The sequence below is a fragment of the Salmo salar genome, chromosome 09 (genome assembly GCF_965601325.2).
Source record: "Salmo salar chromosome 09, fSalSal1, whole genome shotgun sequence".
Taxonomy (NCBI): Eukaryota; Metazoa; Chordata; class Actinopteri; order Salmoniformes; family Salmonidae; genus Salmo; species Salmo salar.
Genome location: NC_138299.1, coordinates 79,636,040 through 79,660,566, shown reverse-complemented (window position 1 = coordinate 79,660,566; position 24,527 = coordinate 79,636,040). Strand labels below are relative to the sequence as shown.

At 42.0% G+C, this 24,527-nt stretch overlaps 1 protein-coding gene across 3 annotated transcripts; it reads right to left on the bottom strand.

Moving 5' to 3' along the window:
- LOC106611883 (uncharacterized) lies at nucleotides 1-23,591 on the bottom strand. 3 transcript variants are annotated; one of them, XM_014212515.3, is made up of 5 exons: nucleotides 23,272-23,585; nucleotides 22,488-22,820; nucleotides 12,110-12,280; nucleotides 955-1,068; nucleotides 1-733 (listed from the first exon to the last, which is right to left on the bottom strand). In XM_014212515.3, exons 1-5 carry the CDS (start codon nucleotides 23,318-23,320, stop codon nucleotides 720-722), a joined length of 681 nt encoding a protein of 226 aa, XP_014067990.1. In that variant the 5' UTR covers nucleotides 23,321-23,585; the 3' UTR covers nucleotides 1-719. The 3 variants fall into 3 exon arrangements, with proteins under 3 accessions (XP_014067990.1, XP_082812090.1, XP_045579974.1); XM_082955964.1 differs by lacking the exon at nucleotides 22,488-22,820 and having other exon boundaries at nucleotides 23,272-23,591; XM_045724018.2 differs by lacking the exon at nucleotides 12,110-12,280.
- Nucleotides 23,592-24,527: the final 936 nt, after the last annotated feature.

Here is a 24,527-nt window from a genome sequence, read left to right as displayed (position 1 = left end):
GAACATAGAAATTGGTAATAGAAAAGCACAAGTATAGAAGGTACTTATATTTTCTCTCTATTCCAGTTTATTTCAACTCTCGAACATTTCTGTTACTGTATATCACAACCCTGCAATGCAATCAATACACTGTAATCTACACTCCTTTAACATTTTAAATGATACTTAACACTAGAAAAGCCTAGAGGGACCCCCTTCGAGCCAATGATGAGTCTTTCAGATGTCAACATGCTAACAGTCTAATAAATAAATGTCATGTATGCTATTGGTAAAATAATAATTTGTTTGTGTTTAAGAAGGTAGCATTATAATATGAAAGAAAATGTATTTTTTTTAAAGAACTTTTTAATTGGTTTATGTAACAGTATGAACAAAATAAAAAGCACTAAAACACAACAATTCAAGAGTTAAAATCCATGAAATAAACATCATCACATAGATCATTCACTAGTCATGTTGTTAAGGGCAGGTCTTAAGGAACATTATGAAAATAAGAAAATAAATGTCAAAAGAATAGAATGCCATTTTTTGGGTTTAAATACATTACTGTGCTTTGAGTTTCAAGATTAAAAGAGTGATAAGCAGTATTATATCATCGTTAGTCATTATTTCATAAGGTAATCTCAAAGCCTGGTTGATACCCATAGCAACTCTTAGGACATCAACACCCTCCTCTGAGTCCCACCATGATCCACCTGAGAGTCTTCATATTCCTCTGCTTACTGACCATCATCTGGAGAGAGAGAGAGAGGGGAAGAGAGAGAGAAGAAGAGAGAGAGAGAGAGAGAGAGAGAGAGAGAGAGAGAGAGAGAGAGAGAGAGAGAGAGAGAGAGAGAGAGAGAGAGAGAGAGAGAGAGAGAGAGAGAGAGAGAGAGAGAATTAAGCAGAATACAATTAGAAACATTTAAAACAAAGCTAGACCTTAATTGAAAGGTACAGTGCATGGTTACTGACCTTGTTCTTGAGGACAAGTTTTCTTCTTGTAGAAACAGTATGATCCCAGACAGATTGCCATCAGAATGAAGACTTCAGCAAGTTGGAAATAAACAAACACATTGAACCCAGATCCTGTGGAAAAGAGAGACAGAATAACACATAAATTAAGAGGGGAACAGTAAACATGTCATCCCCCAGGAATTATTCAGTCTCTTAGCTAATCCACACCCCTACTCCATGTAATGCACCAAAGAAAAACGCCACCTGCTGGAGAAGAAGATTTTGGGTCCAGTTATCCCTCTCGCTTCACCTCCTCCTCTCCAGGTGTGAATCACAAATTTAATTTCAATACTATAGCTCCCACCTTGGGCCAATTGGTATATATTTGTAAATGCTGGATCTCTATGGCAAGACTCATCTTTCACCCAAGTTTCGTAAAAATCGGAACAGGGCTGTCTGAGATATCGCGTGTGACCAACATGCTGACTACACCGCCCACGTGTTGAGGGCACGAGCATTGAAAAATAAACATACAGTACATGTTATCAAACTGTTTTATCCGCTCGTGCGCGTCAACGGGCGTCTGCATAGCAAGAAGCTAAAATAGAACTTGGTTCTATTTTAGACACTTGACGCACTGCAAGTCCCCAGTAGCAGTGCGTGGGTAAAATCACTGGGGAAGCCAAGCTAGAAAAAAAAGCCATATTACAACCTATATGTTGTGATAATTGGTGTTTGCTCTGTAACCTGTTATTTCATATGCCTTGTGACCATGATACAGTGAGGGAAAAAAGTATTTGATCCCCTGCTGATTTTGTACGTTTGCCCACTGACAAAGAAATGATCAGTCTATCATTTTAATGGTAGGTTTATTTGAACAGTGAGAGACAGAATAACAACAAAAACATCCAGAAAAACGCATGTCAAAAATGTTATGAATTGATTTGCATTTTAATGAGGGAAATAAGTATTTCACCCCCCTGCAAAACATGACTTAGTACTTGGTGGCAAAACCCTTGTTGGCAATCACAGAGGTCAGACGTTTCTTGTAGTTGGCCACCAGGTTTGCACACATCTCAGCAGGGATTTTGTCCCACTCCTCTTTGCAGATCTTCTCAGAGTCATTACGGTTTCGAGGCTGACGTTTGGCAACTCGAACCTTCAGCTCCCTCCACAGATTGTCTATGGGATTAAGGTCTTGAGACTGCCTAGGCCACTCCAGGACCTTAATGTGCTTCTTCTTGAGCCACTCCTTTGTTGCCTTGGCCGTGTATTTTGGGTCATTGTCATGCTGGAATACCCATACACGACCCATTTTCAATGCCCTGGCTGAGGGAAGGAGGTTCTCACCCAAGATTTGACGATACATGGCCCCATCCATCGTCCCTTTGATGCGGTGAAGTTGTCCTGTCCCCTTAGCAGAAAAACACCCCCAAAGCATAATGTTTCCACCTCCATGTTTGACGGTGGGGATGGTGTTCTTGGGGTCATAGGCAGCATTCCTCCTACTCCAAACACGGCGAGTTGAGTTGATGTCAAAGAGCTCCATTTTGGTCTCATCTCACCACAACACTTTCACCAGTTGTCCTCTGAGTCATTCAGATGTTCATTGGCAAACTTCAGACGGGCATGTATATGTGCTTTCTTGAGCAGGGGAACCTTGCGGGCGCTGCAGGATTTCAGTCCTTCACGGCGTAGTGTGTTACCAATTGTTTTCTTGATGACTATGGTCCCAGCTGCCTTGAGATCATTGACAAGATCCTCCCGTGTAGTTCTGGGCTGATTCCTCACCGTTCTCATGATCATTGCAACTCCACGAGGTGAGATCTTGCATGGAGCCCCAGGCCGAGGGAGATTGACAGTTCTTTTGTGTTTCTTCTATTTGCGAATAATCGCACCAACTGTTGTCACCTTCTCACCAAGCTGCTTGGCAATGGTCTTGTAGCCCATTCCAGCCTTGTGTAGGTCTACAATCTTGTCGCTGACAGCCTTGGAGAGCTCTTTGGTCTTGGCCATATTGGAGAGTTTAGAATCTGATTGATTGATTGCTTCTGCGTACAGGTGTCTTTTATACAGGTAACAAGATGAGATTAGGAGCACTCCCTTTAAGAGTGTGCTCCTAATCTCAGCTTGTTACCTGTATAAAAGACACCTGGGATCCAGAAATCTTTCTGATTGAGAGGGGGTCAAATACTTATTTTGACATGCGTTTTTCTTTATTTTTGTTGTTGTTATTCGTCTCTCACTGTTCAAATAAACCTACCATTAAAATTATAGACTGATCATTTCTTTGTCAGTGGGCAAACATACAAAATCAGCAGGGGATCAAATACTTTTCTCCCTCACTGTACATAAGAAGACACAGTGGCAGAATAAATTCAACAACACATTTGTTTCATCACAAAACCGGACAGCAACAGCTGTCTGGTGAAATCCACAAAGCATACAGCATGGTCAAGCAAGTTAATGTTTCTGACATTTTCGGACTACTAAACAACTATTGATTTAAAACCAGAGAGTCGCAAAGAAAGTCGCAAAGAAAACAGGAGCAGCCTCCACTTTTCCAGCACCATTTCAACTTCAACATTTCAACATCATCAAATCACCTGTGCTTAGTCTAACACAGTGACAACTAAAAGATACCAAAAACAATTTAATCCAAATAACGTAAGCTAAATATGATGTGGCTGTCCATGGTTCTGATTTCTATGTGTGTGTGTGTGTGTGTGTGTGTGTGTGTGTGTGTGTGTATGTTCGTGTGTGTGCAAGTAGAAAAACTCACCCTACTGGCAGAGAAATGGCAATGCCATCCATCCTCCTCTCTTTCATGTTAACGAAACAGTCTATCTCTCTGTCATACAGTACACGCTTTTATTTTTTGTTGTCCTAGGCTACCTTACAAAAATCCTTGCTTGCATGGGCAACATTATCTAGTTATTAACATTAGGCTTCTACATCTAGCTACATACTGAAATTCCATCCTTTCTGTCACGTCCTGACCAGAAAAGGGTCATTTAGTTATTGTAGTTGGTCAGGATGTGGCAGGGGTGTGTTAGTTTTGTGTGTTTCAGGGTTTTTTGGGTTATGTTCTATGTTAATATATTTCTATGTTCGGTCTAGATCTTATATTTCTATGTTTAGTTTATTGCGCTGACCTTCAATTGGAGGCAGCTGTTCCTCGTTGCCTCTAATTGAAGGTCCTATTTAGTAGGGGTGTTTTTCCATGGGTTTTGTGGGTAGTTGTTCCATGTATAGTCAGAGCACCTTACAGGACTGTTTTTCGTCGTACTTTTGTTCAGTGTTCATTTCTTTAATAAATACAAGAAGATGTTTCATGTTCCCGCTGCAGTTTGGTCCCATCATTACGACGAATATGACAGAACTACCCACCAACAACGGACCAAGCAGCGGAGGAAGGAGCAGCAGAGGTATCTGGAGTCGTGGACATGGGAGGAAATTTTGGACGGGGCAGGACCATGGCACCAGGCTGGGGAGTACCGACGCCCTAAGGAGGAGCTGGAGGCAGCCAAGGCGGAGCGGCGCCATTACGAGGCGTTATACGCAGGGTTTGGCGAGTGCGAGAGGCAGCCCCAAAATAAGTTTGGGGGGGGCACACGGGTAGTATGGCTAAGTCAGGTCGTAGATCTGAGCCAACTCCCCGTGCTTATTAAGGGGAGCAACGGATCATGAAGGCACCGAGCTATGCGGAAATACGCTCGGCAGCCATCATGCCTCAGCACAGCCCAGTTTGCCCTGTGCCAGCACTCCGCCCGTGCCGAGCTATGGTAACAATCCAGCCAGAACGGGTTGTGCAGGTTGTGCGCTCTAGATCTCCAGTGCGTAGTCAAGGCCCCATGTATCAAGTTCCTGCTCCTCGCACTAGCCCTGTGGTGCGTGTCCCTAGTCTGGCGCCTCCAAAGCCAGTCCCACGCACCAGGCCTCCAGTGCATCAGCCCAGTCCAGAATGTCCTGTTCCTGCTCCTCGCACTAGCCTTGAGGTGTGTGTCCCTAGTCTGGCGCCTCCAAAGCCAGCCCCACGCACCAGGCCTTTAGTGCGCCTGTCCAGTCCAGAGCTTCCGGTGACAGTTCCCCATCCAGAGCTTCCGGCGACAGTTCCCCGTCCAGAGCTTCCGGCGACAGTTCCCCGTCCAGAGCTTCCGGCAACAGTTCTCCGTCCAGAGCTTCCGGCGACAGTTCCCCGTCCAGTGCTTCAGACAGAGATGGCCTACAGTCCGGAACCGACAGAGACGGCCTACAGTCCGGAACCGACAGAGACGGCCTACAGTCCGGAACCGACAGAGACGGCTTACATTCCGGGACCGACAGAGATGGCCTACAGTCCGGATCCGGCGCAGCCAGAGTCACCCTACAACAGTCCGGAACCGGCGCAGCCAGAGTCGCCCTACAACAGTCCGGAACCGGAGCTCCCAGAGTCGCCCTACAACAGTCCGGAACCGGAGCTCCCAGAGTCACCCTACAACAGTCCGGAACCGGAGCTCCCAGAGTCGCCCTCCAGTCCGGAACCGGAGCTCCCAGAGTCGCCCTCCAGTCCGGAACCGGAGCTCCCAGAGTCGCCCTCCAGTCCGGAACCGGAGCTCCCAGAGTCGCCCTCCAGTCCGGAGCTCCCAGAGTCGCCCTCCAGTCCGGAGCTCCCAGAGTCGCCCTCCAGTCCGGAGCTCCCAGAGTCGCCCCTCAGCCCGAGTTCTCCAGCGACGCCCCTCAGCCCGAGTTCTCCAGCGACGCCCCTCAGCCCGAGGTCTCCAGCGACGCGCCTCAGCCCGAGGTCTCCAGCGACGCGCCTCAGCCCGAGGTCTCCAGCGACGCACCTCAGCCCGAGGTCTCCAGTGACGCGCCTTAGCCCTGAGCCTTCAGCAGGGGTGGACAGGTTAGGTTGGGGACTAGGGCCAGAACATGAGCCACCTCCGTATGGGGGAGTATTGGGGAAGGGGGGTTGTTTGCACAGGAACCATCGGTGACGGTGGCCACCCTCCCTTTCCTCTCCGTAGTTTTGGGATTTTTGTTGTGGGTTTTTGTTTGTGTCATATGGTTAAGGTGCATTCGGTGTCTGCACCTTTGGGGGGGGGGGGGTATTGTCACGTCCTGACCAGAAAAGAGGTCATGCTGTTATTGTAGTTGGTCAGGACGTGGCAGGGGTGTGTTAGTTTTGTGTGTTTTGGGGGTTATGTTCTATCTTAATATATTTCTATGTTCGGTCTAGTTCTTATATTTCTATGTTTAGTTTATTGGAATGACCTTCAATTGGAGGCAGCTTTTCCTCGTTGCCTCTAATTGAAGGTCCTATTTAGTAGGGGTGTTTTTCCATGGGTTTTGTGGGTAGTTGTTCCATGTATAGTCAGAGCACCTTACATGACTGTTTTTCATCGTTCTTTTGTTCAGTGTTAATTTCTTTAATAAATACAACAAGATGTTTCAAGTTCCCGCTGCAGTTTGGTCCCATCATTACGATGAATATGACACTTTCAGGCCAGGGACAATTTATGGTTGTATCAGAATTGCCGTTATAATCATTGGCCAGTACGGAGAACTAAGAAAAACCACAGGTCCAAATCCCTATCTCAACTAATGGCTAATTTAGGAAAGGGACAATTTTAACTAGCTAGCTAGCCAACAGAGGACAACAACACAACGAAATGCAACAATTCAAGTTGTTTCTGCTCTCGATGTGATAGCGTGAAGCCAAATCCAAACTGGCTTCCCTTTAAATGTTTTGTTGTTGCGCCAGGACCATTCACATTTGAGCTACTTCAGATTAGCTCAAAGCTGATTGGCTATTATTTTATACTTTTTTTACTAAGGGAGGCCAAATACTCACTGGCTTCCCTTGCAACAATGTCACACTCTTTTTAACCAGACAGCATCGGATAGATAGCCAACACATAATGAGACAGAGGGGTGCTGTTACGCTTGCGTGGATGCTTACTCTGGTGAGATTCTATTAGCCTCTTGCGAATTTAAGGAAAATTATGAAACACAGAGAGACAAAATAGTCATTATTTATGTTTTTTTCTTGGTAATTTTTTGGGGGGAAGACTGACTTACCTTGGCATCCATGAATACAAGCCACTACAAGTCCCACCTCTCCCTTCTACTCATTGTTTTTTACGATCATATACCCATGTGGACGATTGAAAGATAAACAAGGTCCACACTCCAGCAGGGGTTGGAAAGTAAATTATTTTCCAATTGTTTCATTCTGAACAGTACCATTTTTTTAGTTCCGTTCAGCTGTTCCGACCAAAAAAATTAAGTTCTGAACCGGTTCGAACCTAAAAACAGTAACGGTTTACATTTTTACTTTCTGTTCCTTAAAACCTCTGAAATCGATTTTTTTTAACATTTAGCTCAACATTAAATTACTTCACCAATGGATATAGCAGCTTGCTATGGTGTGGGCAAGCCATGCACAGTCATTGGACAGACAAGTGTTGTGTAGAGTGAGAGATGCGACTGAAACTTTGTGGGTGATGAGAGCACTGGGAATGAAGCTCTGGGCATCTTATTGTTACAACATGCATTATGTGAACTGGGCCCTCAGAAGTATACCTCTGGAGGAGTGGCTTCTATGGAGGAACTTTGAATGTCTTTTACCTTCAGAGTTGGCTTAACTAACATTTGGACTAAAGCTAGCCTTTGATCATAACTCTCAGTTACATTAAAGTACACATAATGCCATCTAGAGTTTGAGATCTAGACCAGAGCATGCTAAGTTAGCTAGCTAACAAGCTTGTGTGCGCAGAGTGGCACCAGAATTAAAATTAAAATACATCTTACCTTTTTGTAGTTAATAAATCCAATATAAAACGTGATAACAATCGTATCCTTAACTAGCATTGAAAAAGTGAATCCATTCTTCTCTAATTCAATATCTCTTTCCCTAATTTCTGAATGAGGCTTGTAATGTCAGTAGCTAGAATATACTATGCTTCGGAGGGAGGGGGAGGCGCAGGTAGCCTGTACACACACTGGCAAAGATTTTCAAGTGGCAGGCAGGCAGACACTGGAATTGTCACTCAGAAACTATGTGAGGGTTTGCTGTGGGACTGGAAAAATAATGTTCTCATGCTTTTAAAATAACAGTTCTGTTCTGGAACAGTATAGATCACTTTCATTCTCGGTTCTGGTTCTGTTCCTCTTAAAATATCATTATTTTGTGGTTTTCAGTTCTTTTCCCTGAACCGGTTCCAACCCCTGCACTCCAGTCCATTTAGTGGCGGTAATGCACCTTAAAGTTAGTTACCAACTGCCATCCAGAGAAGAAGAAGAATGAACGACAAGAGATTAATCAAAGAAAACAAACTAAAAAAAGAACTAGGTTCCCCCTTTGTCTGTGGATTATTTGTCGGAGTAGAGAACACACAACTTTGTGTGACTCAAAATGGGTCAACATTCTACAAAGACCCAGCTAAAAAGGACCATATGCATTTCAGGTAAAATAACAACCCAATGTTTATCTGTCAATGTTTCATATGTGTTTCGACCTCTACCCAAATTAATATACACTGAACAAAAATATAAACGCAACCATTTCAAAGATTTTACTGGGTTATAGAAACAAATTCATTAGGCCCTAATCAATGGATTTCACATTACTTGGAATACAGATATGCATCTGTAGGGGCATGGATCGGAAAACCAGTCAGTATGCGACACATCTCCTTCACATAGAGTTGATCAGGCTGTTGATTGTGGCCTATGGAATGTTGTCCCACTCCTCTTCAATGGCTGTGCGAAGTTGCTGGTGAGTATGCAGGCCATGGATGAACTGGGACATTTTAGGCTTCCAGGAATTGTGTACAGATCCTTGTGACATGGGACCTTGCATTATCACGCTGAAATGTGAGGCGATGGCGGCGGATGAATGGCATAACAATGAACCTCAGGATCTCGTCACGGTTTCTATATGCATTCCAATTGTCATCAATAAAATGCAATTGTGCTCCTTGTTCGTAGCTTATGCCTGCTCTTACCATAACCCCGCCGCCACCATGGAGCACTCTGTTCACAACGTTGACATACACGTGGTCTGTGGTTCTGTTGCCGGTTGGACGTACTGCCAAATTCTCAAAAATTACATTATGGTAGGGAAATGTATCATTAAATTATCTAACAACAGCTCTGGTCAGCATGCCAATTGCACACTCCTTCAATACTTAGGGCATCTGTGGCATTGTATTGTGTGACAAAAGTGCACATTTTAGAGTGGCCATTTATTGTACCCAGCACAAGGTGCACCTGTGTAATGATCATGCTGTTTAATCAGCTTCTTGATATGCCACACCTGTCAAGTGGATGGATTATTTTAGCAATGGAGAAATGCTCACTAACAGGGATGTAAACAAATTTGTGCACAACATTTGAGAGAAATAAGCTTTTTCTAACCTCTTAGTGATCCCTTCACGCACCAATGCCTTTAGCGGGATCGATTTGACAACATCCGGTGAAATTGCAGAGCGCCAAATTAAAATTAAAATACTATAACTTCTTACAGATCAAATCCCTTTAGCGGGATCGATTTGACAACAGCCAGTGAAAGTGCAGGGCGCAAAATTAAAAACAACAAACATCTCATAATAAAAATTCCTCAAACATACAAGTATTATACACCATTTTAAAGATAAGATTCTCATTAATCCAACCACAGTGTCCGATTTCAAAAAGGCTTTACAGTGAAAGCACACCAAACGATTATGTTAGGTCAGCACCTAGTCACACAAAAACATACAGCCATTTTCCAGCCAAAGAGAGGAGTCACAAAAAGCAGAAATATAGATAAAATGAATCACTAACCTTTGATGATCTTCATCAGATGGCACTCATAGGACTTCATGTTATACAATACATGTATGTTTTGTTCGATAAAGTTCATATTTATATCCAAAAATCTCAGTTTACATTGACGCGTTATGTTCAGTAATGTTTGCCTCCAAAACATCTGGTGACTTTGCAGAGAGCCACATGAATTTACAGAAATACTTATCATAAACTTTGATAAAATATACAAGTGTTATGCACAGAATTAAAGATACACTTCTCCTTAATGCAACCGCTCTGTCAGATTTCAAAGAATCTTCACGGCGAAAGCACACTTTGCAATAATCTGAGTACAGCACTCAGACACCAAAAGAAGCTATACAGATACCCACCATGTTGTGCAGTCAACAGAAGTCAGAAATAGCGTTATAAATATACACTTACCTTTGATGATCTTCATCGGAATGCACTCCCAGCAATCCCAGTTCCACAATAAATGTTTGTTTTGTTCGATAAAGTTCATCTTTATGTCCAAATACCTCAATTTTGTTCGCGCGTTAGGTTCACTATTCCAAATGCAAGGCGCATGCTTACTAAGTCCAGACGAAAAGTCAAAAACGTTATACTACAGTTTGTAGAAACATGTCAAACGATGTATAGAATCAATCTTTAGGATGTTTTTATCATAAATCTTCAACCGGACAATTCCTTTCTCTTTAGGAATGAAGATGATCTCAGCTCGCTCCCTAGGCCGCGCACGTGACTGAGCTCATGCCTTTTTCTCAGACACCTGGTTCCATTAGCTCTTATTCTCTCCCCATTCACAGTAGAATCCTGAAATAACGTTCTAAAGACTGTTGACATTTAGTGGAAGCCTTAGGAAGTGCAATATGACCACACAGACACTGTATATTGGATAGGGAATCACTTGAAAAACTACAAGCCTCAGATTTCCCACTTCCTGGTTGGATTTTTCTCAGGTTTTCACATGCCATATGAGTTATGTTATACTCACAGACATCATTCAAACAGTTTTAGAAACTTCAGAGTGTTTTCTATCTAAATCTACTAATAATATGCATATCCTAGCTTCTGGGCCTGAGTAGCAGGCAGTTTACTCTGGGCACGCTTTTCATCCGGACGTGAAAATACTGCCCCCTATCCCAAAGAGGATAAATATTTAACTTTCATAGAATCACAAGTGCAATACATCAAAATAAAGCTTAACTTCTTGTTAATCCGGCCAAGGTGTCAGAATTCAAAAAGGCTTTACGGCGAAAGCAGACCATGCTATTATCTGAGGACAGCACCCCGCATACAAACACATGAAAATGAGATTTCAACCAGCCAGGTGCGACACAAAAGTCAGAAATAACGATATAATTCATGCCTTACCTTTGAAGATCTTCTTCTGTTGGCACTCTAAAATGTCCCAGAAACATAATAAATGGTCCTTTTGTTCGATACATTCCTTCTTTATATCCCCAAAATGTCAATTTATTTGGCGCATTTGATTCAGAAATACACCGGTTTCAACTCGCCCAACATGCCTACAAAGTATCTAATAAGTTACCTGTAAACTTGGTCCAAACATTTCAAACATCTTTCCTAATCCAAACTTAGGTACCCTAAAATGTAAATAATCGATACAATTTAAGACAGGTTAAACTGGGTTCAATACCGGATGAAAACAAAGTGAAGCGAGTTCCAGGTCGCACGCACCAGAAGACTTGAGTCCCTCTGAGTGACACATGGAACGAACAGGAATACTTCTTCATTTCTCAAAAGAAAAACATCAACCAATTTCTAAAGACTGTTGACATCTAGTGGAAGCCATAGAAACTGCAAGCATATTTATATTTCTTATCATAGAAATCTAAGGGAAAACCAAAAAAAAACAATTCCCTGGATGGTTTGTGCTCGGGGTTTCGCCTGCCAAATCAGTTCTGTTATACTCACAGACATTATTCAAACAGTTTTAGAAACGTCAGAGTGTTTTCTATCCAAATCTACTAATGCTATGCATATCCTAGCTTCTGGGCCTGAGTAACAGGCAGTTTACTTTGGGCATGCTTTTCATCCGGGCGTGGAAATACTGCCCCCTAGCCCAAAGAGGTTTTAAGAATGGAACATTTCTGGGATATTTTATTTCAGCTCATGAAATGAGCAACACTTTACATGTTGCGTTCATATTTTTGTTCAGTATAGTTGGTTGAGTTCACAGTTGGTTTTGGTATTTTAACCTGCGTGTCTGGTGAGGATAGACAAAATCAATATGGGCACCATTGGAGACAGTTTGGTCTGAGACCGATCCACTGTCCCCTCCCAAATTTCATCTGTGAGGGACAACTAATCAGCAAATGAATAAAATCAGTTAAAAAAATTACTATATCCAACTTACCAATAGCACCAGCGGTTACTTGACAGTGGAACTGGTTTACGGTTGGATTGTTGATATCATTTTTGACTGTATTGGCAGTTGTAGCCTCAACACGCTGGGGATCGTCAGTGGCATTCACCCACCCTGATATCTTTGTCCCGGTGGATAAGGTACAGTTAACATATATGAGCCCTGTAGGCAAAATAAACAGTCACAAATCTGTGTTGAAAAGTGGTGAATCCCATGCTGCTTCTCCTAAAGGTCTATTGATGATTATGACAATGATGATGATGTTGATGATGATAATAATCATGTGTAATGTTTTGATAATGTATCTGCTAAACTAAACAAAGCCAGAATTGGATATTTGAACCATAACTCATATTCTATCTTAATATATAAGGGAGATGGACTTGACAGGATATGGTTTGACCATGCATGAAAATATTGGTGGGGCACACTCAATTAACAAAACGCATATGCATCGAAACCAGTACACATTGGCTACACATTCAATGCACTAATAACCAATCTCAGAAATGAGTTTTGAGCCACACACAAACATAACATTTGGGTTATGATCAGTTTATGGCAACTTCCCATATCTTTATCTCTTATTGCACAAAAGACCACGGTAGTTGAGCATACTTTTATAGAGTGAACTAGCTAGTAATCTGTCTGCAATATTGCGACACTGCTTGCATCTGCGTGCCTGTTAATACAAGGTCCCGGTTAACAATATGCAATTTTTTCAACTCTAACGTTATTCCCTCACTTCATCTATATATATATATATATATATATATATATATACATATACACATTGATCATCCTTGATGTGTTTCTACAACATGATTGGAGTCGACCTGTGGTAAATTCAATTGATTGGAAATTATTTGGAAAGCCACACACCTGTCTATATAAGGACCCATAGTTCAAATCAAATCAAACCGAATTGTGTTAGTCATATACACGTGTTCAGTATATTTTATTGCGGGTGTAGCGAAATACTTGTGTTTCTAGCTCCAACGGTGCAGTAATATCTAACAAGTAATATCTAACAATTTCACAACAATACACACAATACATACAAATCTAAAGTAATGAATGGAATTAAGAATATATAAAAATTTGGACGAGCAATGTCAGAGCATCATAGACTAAGATACAGTAGAATAGAATAGAATACAGTATAAACGTATGAGATTATTAATGCAAAATACACTGCTCAAAAAAATAAAGGGAACACTTAAACAACACAATGTAACTCCAAGTCAATCACACTTCTGTGAAATCAAACTGTCCACTTAGGAAGCAACACTGATTGACAATAAATTTCACATGCTGTTGTGCAAATGGAATAGACAACAGGTGGAAATTATAGGCAATTAGCAAGACACCCCCAATAAAGGAGCGGTTCTGCAGGTGGGGACCACAGACCACTTCTCAGTTCCTATGCTTCCTGGCTGATGTTTTGGTCACTTTTGAATGCTGGCGGTGCTTTCACTCTAGTGGTAGCATGAGACGGAGTCTACAACCCACACAAGGGGCTCAGGTAGTGCAGCTCATCCAGGATGGCACATCAATGCGAGCTGTGGCAAGAAGGTTTGCTGTGTCTGTCAGCGTAGTGTCCAGAGCGTGGAGGCGCTACCAGGAGACAGGCCAGCACATCAGGAGACGTGGAGGAGGCCGTAGGAGGGCAACAACCCAGCAGCAGGACCGCTACCTCCGCCTTTGTGCAAGGAGGAGCAGGAGAAGCACTGCCAGAGCCCTGCAAAATGACCTCCAGCAGTCCACAAATGTGCATGTGTCTGCTCAAACGGTCAGAAACAGACTCCATGAGGGTGGTATGAGGGCCCGACGTCCACAGGTGGGGGTTGTGCTTACAGCCCAACACCGTGCAGGACGTTTGGCATTTGCCAGAGAACACCAAGATTGGCAAATTCGCCACTGGCGCCCTGTGCTCTTCACAGATGAAAGCAGGTTCACACTGAACACGTGACAGACGTGACAGAGTCTGGAGATGCCGTGGAGAACGTTCTGCTGCCTGCAACATCCTCCAGCATGACCGTTTTGGCGGTGGGTCAGTCATGGTGTGGGGTGGCACACAGCCCTCCATGTGCTCGCCAGAGGTAGCCTGACTGCCATTAGGTACCGAGATGAGATCCTCAGACCCCTTGTGAGACCATATGCTGGTGCGGTTGGCCCTGGGTTCCTCCTAATGCAAGACAATGCTAGACCTCATGTGGCTGGAGTGTGTCAGCAGTTCCTGCAAGAGGAAGGCATTGATGATATGGACTGGCCCGCCCGTTCCCCAGACCTGAATCCAATTGAGCACATCTGGGACATCATGTCTCTTTCCATCCACCAACGCCACGTTGCACCACAGACTGTCCAGGAGTTGGCGGATGCATTAGTCCAGGTCTGGGAGGAGAACCCTCAGGAGACCATCCGCCACCTCATCAGGAGCATGCTCAGGCATTGTAGGGAGGTCATACAGGCACGTGGAGGCCACACACACTACTGAGCCTCATTTTGACTTGTTTTAAGGACATTACATCAAAGTTGGATCAGCCTGTAGTGTGGTTTTCCACTTTAATTTTGAGTGTGACTCCAAATCCAGACCTCCATGGGTTGATAAATTGGATTTCCATTGATTATTTTTGTGTGATTTTGTTGTCAGCACATTCAACTATGTAAAGAAAAAAGTATTTAATAAGATTATTTCTTTCATTCAGATCTAGGATGTGTTGTTTAAGTGTTCCCTTTATTTTTTTGAGCAGTATATATAAACATTATTAAAGTGACTAGTGTTCCATTATTAAAGTGGCCAGTGACTTCAAGTCTATGTATATATGGCAGCACCCTCTAATGTGATAGTGATGACTATTTACTAGTCTGATGGCCTTGAGATAGAAGCTGTTTTCAGTCTCTCGTTCGCATCTTTGATGCACCTGTACTGACCTCGCCTTCTGGATGATAGCAGGGTGACAGGCAGTGGCTCGGGTGGTTGTTGTCCTTCATGATCTTTTTGGCCTTCCTGTGATATCGGGTGCTGTAGTTGTCCTGGAGGGCAGGTAGTTTCCCCCCGGTGATGTGTTGGGCAGACCGCAACACCCTTTGGAGAGCCCTGCGGTTGCGGGTGGTGCAATTGCTGTACCAGGCAGTGACACAGCCCAACAAGATGCTCTCATTTGTGCATCTGTAAAAGTTTGTGAAGGTTTTAGGTGCCAAGCCAAATTTCATCAGCCTCCTGTGGCTGGTTTTCCCTTTGTAGTCCGTGATTGTCTGTAGACCCTGCCATATGCGTCTCATGTCTGAGCCGTTGAATTGCGACTCCACTTTGTCTCTATACTGACATTTTGCCTGTTTGATTGTCTTACAGACAAATACACTGATACAGTTACTGACTTTATCAGGAAGTGTATAGGAGATGTTGTACCTATACACTTCCTGATAAACTTAGTCACTGTATCAGTGTATTCGTCAATGTTATTCTCGGAGGCTATCATCCGGAACATATCGCAGTCCGTGTGATCAAAACAATCTTGAAGCGAGGATTCCGATTGGTAACACCAGCGTTGAATAGTTCTTAGCACGGGTACTTCCTGTTTGACTTTCTGCCAATAGGAAGGGAAGAGCAAAATGGAGTCGTGATCAGATTTGCTGAAGGGACGGCGGGGGAACGCCTTGCAGGCATCCCGGAAGTTGGAGTAGCAGTGTCGAGTGTTTTAGCAGCGCAAGTACTACAGTCAATGTGTTGATAGAACTTTGGTAGTGTTTTCCTCAAATTTGCTTTGTTAAAATCCCCAGCTACAATAAATGCGGCCTCGGGATATGTGGTTTCCAGTGAAGTTATTTGAGGGCCGTCGTGGTATCGGCTTGAGGGGGAATATACACGGCTGTGACTATAACCGAAGTGAATTCTTTTGGGAGGTAATACTGTCAGAATTTGATTGTGAGGTATTCTAGGTCGGGTGAACAAAAGGACTTGAGTTCCTGTGTGTTATCACAAACACACCATGAGTAGTTAATCATGAAACATACACCCCTGCCCTTCTTCCTGGAGAGATATGTATTCCTGTCTGAGCGATGAACTGAGAACCCAACTGTCTGTACAGACTCAGACAGTATATCCCGAGAGAGCCATGTTTCCGTGAAACAGAGTATGTTACAATCCCTGATGGAAGGAAATCCTCGCCCTGAGCTCATCAACTTTAATATCCAGAGACTGAACATTAGCAAGTAATATACTCGGAAGCGGTGGGTGGTGTGCGTGCCTCCTGAGTCAGACTAGAAGTCCACTCCGAATACCTCTTCTCCGCCAGCAGTGTTTTGGATCAGCTTCTGGAATCAGTTCAATTGCCCTGTGTGGTACGAACAAAATATCAAATTTGTGAAAGTCGTATTCCTGGTCGTAATGCTGGTAATGCTGGTGAGTTACCGCCACTCTGATATCCAAAAGTTCTTCCTGGCTGTATGTAATAACACAAAAAAAATTCTGGGCTAATCATGTAAGAAATAACACATAAAAAACAAAATACTGCAAAGTTGCCTAGAGACTAATAGCACGGCTGCCCAATCTATTGGTGCCATTTTCAGTGGTGTTCAGTGGTTGACAGTGTATGTCAGAGCAAAAACCAAGCCAGGAGGTGGAAGGAATTGTCCGTAGAGCTTCGAGACAGAATTGTGTCAAGGCACAGATCTGGGGAAGGGTACCAAAAAATGTCTGCAGCATTGAAGGTCCCCAAGAACACAGTGTCCTCCATTGTTCTTAAATGGAAGAAGTTTGGAGCTGGCTGCCCGGCCAAACTGAGCAATTAGGGGAGGACCTTGCTCAGGGAGGTGACCAAGTACCCGATGGTCACTCTGGTAGAGCTCCAGAGTTCATCTGTGGAGATGGGAAGGACAACCTTCTCTGCAGCACTCCACCAATCAGGCCCTTATGGTAGAGTGGCCAGATGGAGGCCACGCCTCAGTTTTCCAAAAGGCACCTAAATGACTCTCAGACCATGAGAAACAAGATTCTCCGCTGATGAAACGAAGATTGAACTCTTTGGCCTGAATGCCAAGCGTCACATCTGGAGGAAACCTGGCACCATCCCTACAGTGAAGCATAGCGGAGGCAGCATCATGTTTTGTGGGTGTTTTTCAGCGGAAAGGACTGGTAGACTAGTCAGGATTGAGGGAAAGATGAACAGAGCAAAGTACAGAGAGATCCTTGATGAAAACCTGCTCCAGAGCGATCAAGACCTCAGACTGGAGTGAAGGTTCACCTTCCAACAGGACAATGGCCCTAAGCACAGAGCCAAGACAACGCAGGAGTGGCTTCGGGACACGTCTCTGAATGTCCTTGAGTGGCCCGGCCAGAGGCCAGACTTGATCCCGATCGAACATCTCTGGAGAGATCTGAAAATAGCTGTGCGGTGACGCTCCCCATCCAACCTGACAGAGCTTGAGAGGATCTGCAGAGAAGAATGGGAGAAACTCCCCAAATACAGGTGTGCCACGCTGGTAGCGTCATACCCAAGAACACTTGAAGCTGTAATCGCTGCCAAAGGTGCTTCAACAAAGTACTGAATAAAGGGTCTGAATATTTATGTAAATGTAATATTTCAGTGTTTTATTTTTAATACATTCAATTTTCTTAAACCCTGTTTTTGCTTTGTCATTATGGGGAATTGTGTGTAGATTGATGAGGAAAAATAACAATTGAATCAATTTTACAATAAGACGAACATAACAAAATGTGGAAAAAGTCAAGGGGTCGGAATACTTTCCGAATGCACTGTGTGTGTGTGTGTGGGTGTGTGTGTGTGTGTGTGCGTGCGTGTGCGTGCGTGTGTGTGTAGACATCATGGACAGTATGTGAATAGAATATTTAGTATATCTGTAGAATACGTAGGATAGAATAGTACATTTCCAGTAATAGCTGAATGGGATGGCTGTGTGGTCCTACCACTACTTGGGAAACCATACAGTCTATTAGGCTACTGATTAAATAAATGATGATGAAATTCACATAGTGGTAAAAGTGCACGGTGATCAGCTTGATGCTGCTATCCAGTAAATATAGAGGGTCATATTCTGGTGACATGATTATCGATGCTTGGCTGCCGTTTGACAAATAAAAACATTCCAGCTCTTATCCATAATAATCTCATCATGTAGACTAACTAACCTACCCGCACAGCCTACCCGCACCGTATCTGCCAGCTATTGGCTAGAGTGCACGTGCCAAGACCAGAGTAGGCACATTTATTATTTAACGCAACAGTTTTTGTGAGAAAACTATTGGTAGAGTTTAAAATGCAATGGAAACACATTGAATTTTTGATTTTTATTCGGGACATGAAAACCTAAGCTAAAAGTACATTTTGTCATCACGCACTCATTTTTATCCGCAACAACTCTGTTTTGTGGAAAAACCACTGGTGGGAAAATGTTACACATTTTAGAATATTCGCATGAGTCTGTCAACAATTGGACAGATATCTAGCTAATGACACTTATTCAGATAATAATTTGTTATAATATTGGACTGAGACAAGCTTTTGTTATTATTTCAGAAGCTAAAAACAATGTCTATCAAAAACACCTTAAAGCAGAGGGTTGATGAAAAACAAATTACTCAGTATGTACTCCACCATATCTCTAATAGTGTAACAACTGGAAAACAAATGTGTCAGCATTTCAGGTCCGTCATTGCAGAAGGTACACTTGACATCAATGTATATAAACCTTGACACCATTGTGTTGGAGGGGTACATATCTTGCAGAATCTTTAGGTGCACCTATTTTATCCTCTAGAAATACAAAACGTAAAGGGACAAAGCCAAGCCGTTAACCATTGAATGTCTGACAGCTGTTAAATTCCAAAAGGATTTCCCTGTTTCCTTGTTCTTTTGTTATGAAAATTATTATCTTATGTGTATATTTGTACACTTGGGACTTTTGATATCAATACCATTAATAAATAGACTGGGTTCTATTCTAAGTATACCTTAAAATTAGATTTTTCATTAGCTGGGAAATATCTGAGGGAATAGCATTAACCATAGAACGATATTCCTTGTGTGTAACTAGGGAAGGCTTTGACTCTTATTAACACTAGAATCCCATAGGCCAACGGCCACTAACGTTTGATTTTGTAAATAAAAAAATCTGCCCCCCAAAAAACCTACAAAAAAAGCTAAGCTCATTTGTCAGAATTTTTAAATCAGAAACAGAACACTATTTAGAGCCTTTTTTCCCCACACCCATTCCTAACCTACAGCCAAGACAATATGCTGTAGGACAGGCGCTAATTCGTATCTCTCTCCTCACTGAATGAACGACAAATGGACGAATGGGTGATAATTGTGCACCTTACTTTACAATTGTATTTAAATTAGGACTAACTGAATGATAAGGAGGGTGAAGGGGTTGATTTAATTTAGAACAACAATAGTATAATGACGAGTTTGTGCTATACCTATTTGTCAGTGTTGGCGCTCATGTAAAAAATTTGACCGTGTACCTTTTTACTTTGTAAAAATAACCTGTTTTGGGACTGTTTTCTTTACTATAACTCTACTACTAATCAAACGTATTTTAAGGGAACAAAAAAATGCTACATGTTGCAGTAGGCCTTCATAATAATGCAAAACATATCCTTGACTCTATCCAGCTGCCAGCCCACTGAATGAATGGCAAATGGATGGAATGGGCGAAAACTGTGCAAGTTACTTCACAATCGAATTTAAATTATGCCTAACTGAATGATGAGGGTGAAGAGGTTGATTTAATTTAGAACAATATTAGTGTAATGGTGAGTTTGTGTTAAGCCTATTTATCAGCATTGGCGCTCATGTTAGTAATTTGACCGTATGCCTTGAAGGTTGATACTATTCTCCTTTACGTTTTACTTTGTAATAATAAGCTGTTACAGGACTGTTTTATTTACTGTAGCTCTATTACTAATCTAATGTAGTGTAAGTGAAACGAAAACATGCTATGTGTTGCAGTAGTCCTTTAGCATAATGCAATACATTTCATTGACTCTATCCAAGTTGATGAGCGGGAAACAAACGATGCCTGTCAGCCTGCACAGCCGGCTGGCACATCTTGTAATTGACAGATGCAGGGATATGCAGGTAAAATATGTTGATTTCTATATAGCATCTGAAAGAGCATATTGAGCAGTTTCTATGACACTAACCTTTGTCAAATAACTCTCAAAATTCAAGAGATGCAGCTCATTTTCCTATTTTAACTTTTTCCAAGAATATCCGTGGTGTCCATGCATTCACCACATGACCACTAACGCCGCAGAATTGCTCTGGCTACTAAGCAAACACTAGTAACGTAATACACGTGACATTTAAATATGCTTTTCTGTCATCAATGGATGAATGTGCGGTAAAAACCAGATAGAAACTGATAATGGTACGTGACTTCAATTAACTTTTGTTTAGCCGCTGATGTTGAAACCAAGTACGAGAAAACTAGCCTGCTAGGAACCGTGAACAAAGGCGGGAGCTGCCCCCCTCTGCGCAGAACAACATACCAGCGGAGCTGTACTCCACATCAGCGATGGAGAGTGGTAAAGCAACACTCACGGTGTACCGATGTAAAATAAATAAGAGTGTTTGCATTCTCAGCGCCATGCATACCACTGGATCTGGCATGTGAGCTTCGTGAGCCGCCAAGCAGACCAAAACGGCAGCAAGTCCTGCTTTACCTCCTCCCCAAGCACCACAGCTCCCACACGGAAAAACAAAACACAATGTTAAGTTGGCAGGTGCACACGAAACAAGGGCCATGAAAACTGTGGGCAGTGCAACCGATTTGTTTGTAGGGCTTGCTCACACAAAGCCCCGAAGCTGTGTGCTGACTGTGGACCCGAAGCCCAAAGAAAGACGGGATTGATTCTCATGTGTAAAGGCACAATACAGTGTCCATTGTAATCAACAAATGATTGTTTTTATATATTGTCATAAATATATTTACACGAATATTTCTTTATGCAATTATTCCTTTACAAGTGTTAATGCACGGGTGAATTTGTTTAGGATTACAGCAAATCATTTCACCTGCGCACCTGGCTGGTTATATTATTGTTATCCTCTTTTGCGTTTCTTCTTTGTCAAAATAACCTGTAACTGGACTTTATTAATTACTATAACTCTATTACTAATCGAATCTACAAACAAAGTTGATCAAATGGATTACACTAATGGTTTTAATGTAAGGGAAACTAAAACAGGCTATAGGCATATGTTTTTTCTAGGACTTTGTAGAATTATACAAAACATATCCTTGATTCTGGCTAAACAAATAACTATTGTTGTTATTTTTTATTGATATATTTCCATGAATGTTTATTCATGCAATTAATCCTTTACAATTGTTAATGCCCGATTTATCAAGCATTTATTTATCAAGCATTGTTGATATGCATCTGAAGCAAATGCTAGAAATAGAACTGAATAAACAAACCTAGAGACACCATCAGCCTTCGTAAATAGAACCCTTACTAAAATGGATGTTTTGCTGGCTAGCTCTCCCAGCTGTTGCTGCAATGAAGTAGGGGCCCCAAGAGTAACAGCACCCTGAGCCAATCATGCTCTCTGTCTGCCCCTCCACCACAGAAAGCACAGAGTGAGGCTGAAACAGCTGCATTTTGGAGCTGTCTGACTCAGTAAAAATGTACCAAAAACAACACAATGGGAAAGCAACCACTTATGCTTTATTATATGAACCAATTTTTTAAATAAAATTCAATTGTTTGCTAACAGATATGATATATTGCTGTGACATGGAATAATAGAATCGCTTGCAAATCACCTGCACTTGCTGCATCTCCACTGTGACCATGGTGATTTCAATATTTAATCGATCAAAAGTAGAGGACTTTCAGGACCATGCATTGTCTTGTTGCACTGCAGTTAATCAGGAGATGAAGGTGTTGTCATGGTATAGCTGACCCCAATCATTTCTGATTAATTTAGGGTTTTAGACAAATATGACGAAGTTGACCAAAACTCTGGACACATTTTTTTAGGAATCCCAGTTTTGGGAAAAATATTCTTTAAAGTCAGAGAGGGATATTGTAAGAAACTATAAGAGCTCCTTTAACAGTTTCGCAAGTTTTTAGAATTTTAAACACTTTTGGGGGGAGTTTCAAATTGTGAACCTTTGCTCTAGACAAGGGCATTTCCTGGCACAGAGCCCACATGGAAATGAATAATATTGAAAATATTATATCTTTTAAAATTCCCTAAATGTATTTTTTAGGCTCAAATAATGAAAACGATAAAACAAATAAAGTTTCCCTGCCAGACAAGGGTTGCCCCAGCTTTCAAGTATCCCTATACTGTCATGTAGCTATATTTTTTAAAGAGGGTTAGCTATTTACCTTCAATGAACAGGTGTAGTCTCCTGGTGGCCAATGAACTTCCATTAGAATGAAACGTTTCTAAGAGGTATTCATCAGAATCCGTCCTTTCTGTGTTAGATATCCTAAATGTCCTGTTGTTCATGAAGAACTCTGATCTAGCTTTAATGGAGTCAGCGATTATCATTTTGTTTCTTCTCATTCGGAGTATCTCTGTAGTTACACCAGTGGGATCTTTTTTAAATGTGAGTTCAGATACTGTGGTATCAGTCAGCTGGAGATAGACAGTTCCTCCCAGAGCTCCATAACACTGACATCCATCCTCCCTAGCATCACAGGAGGAGGTCAACATGCCTGAGGACAAAGTTGAACATTGTGTCACAATTCTGACACAACTGGTATAAGTGGATAGAGTGAAAATATGTTACTGTCATAACTACGACTGAACTGGAGTGCTTTTTTGTAATCTAATTGTCTGACACTGAGTTGCCAGTAACTTCAAAGATGACTTATACAATGAGTGGGATACAGCAGAAAACAGTATCGAAAGGAACAATCAGATGGAGCAGTCTCAGGTTTGCCAGGAATATGCATATCTTTTATCAATATATTTTCCAGACACCAATTATGCTGTTGCAATGATACGGGCACACAAGCCATCTAAAGTTATACTCAGATATGGTTGGAATGGAAAACCTCTCTATAACTCTCTGCATCCCTCCTGTCTCCATATAGCCATAGTCTTCAGTCTGAAAATAGTAGGCTCTTGCATAATGAGCTACGACACAAATAAAGACTAACTTACCATGAGACACTCCTGCTATCATCACCAACAATCCAAAAACAGCCTCCATGTCTCTCTCTTCACTCCCTAATTCAATTAACTGACTTCAAATGAGCCCCAAAAAGACGTTTCCTTTACTGTTGTCCACAAGTCTGGCTATGCAAGTCAAACTGAGAAAAAGCTGCAACTGAAACCTCTCTTGATGTGTTGTCTTCCTCGTTCTAGAATTAACAGTTCTTATCCAGCAGTTCTTACATTAGCTAGCCCCCCTTTCTCTTACAAAAGGGTGCGGAAACACAAGGTTGTTATTTAACTTCCTTACTTTGATAAAACAAGGATACATTTGTCTCTAGACAAGAAGTCTTCAAATGTAGTTATCAAATCCAGAGCAAATATTATCATATTCAAATACAAAATAGGGGAGACTGGGGAACAATGTAACACAGGGAACAAAGTAACAACACAGTAACTCAGATTAGAAATGACGTAGAAAGCTGTTACTCAATCTGTTAATGCTTGGTTAGTGTATCTACATAACTAGGACGTTTTGCTTCAATCCATAAATAATGTTTTGTTTATTAACAATAAATATTTTTTTCAGGCTGAATTCAAAATATTCTTGCCTCCTCTCTTTCTTGATTATTGACCTCCAGATCATTCCCCATGTATCTAATCACATATCAGTTTTACAGTGGAACATTCCCCATGTATCTAATCACATATCAGTTTTACAGTGGAACATTCCCCATGTATTTAATCATATATCAGTTTTACAGTGGAGCATTCCCCATGTATTTAATCATATATCAGTTTTACAGTGGAACATTCCCCATGTATCTAATCATATATACGTTTTACAGTGGAACATTCCCCATGTATTTAATCATATATCAGTTTTACAGTGGAACATTCCCCATGTATTTAATCATATATCAGTTTTACAGTGGAACATTCCCCATGTATTTAATCATATATCAGTTTTACAGTGGAACATTCCCCATGTATTTAATCATATATCAGTTTTACAGTGGAACATTCCCCATCAATTTAATCATATATCAGTTTACAGTGGAACATTCCCCATGAATCTAATCTTACAGTGCCTTCAGAAAGTTTTCAGACCCTGTGACACCTTTGGCCGTGATTACAGCCGAGAGTCTTCTTAGGTATGATACTACAAGCTTGGCACACCTGTATTTGGCCAGATTCTCCCCAATCTTCGCTGCAGATCCTCCCAAACTCTGTCAGGTTGGATGGGGAGCGTTGCTGCACAGCTA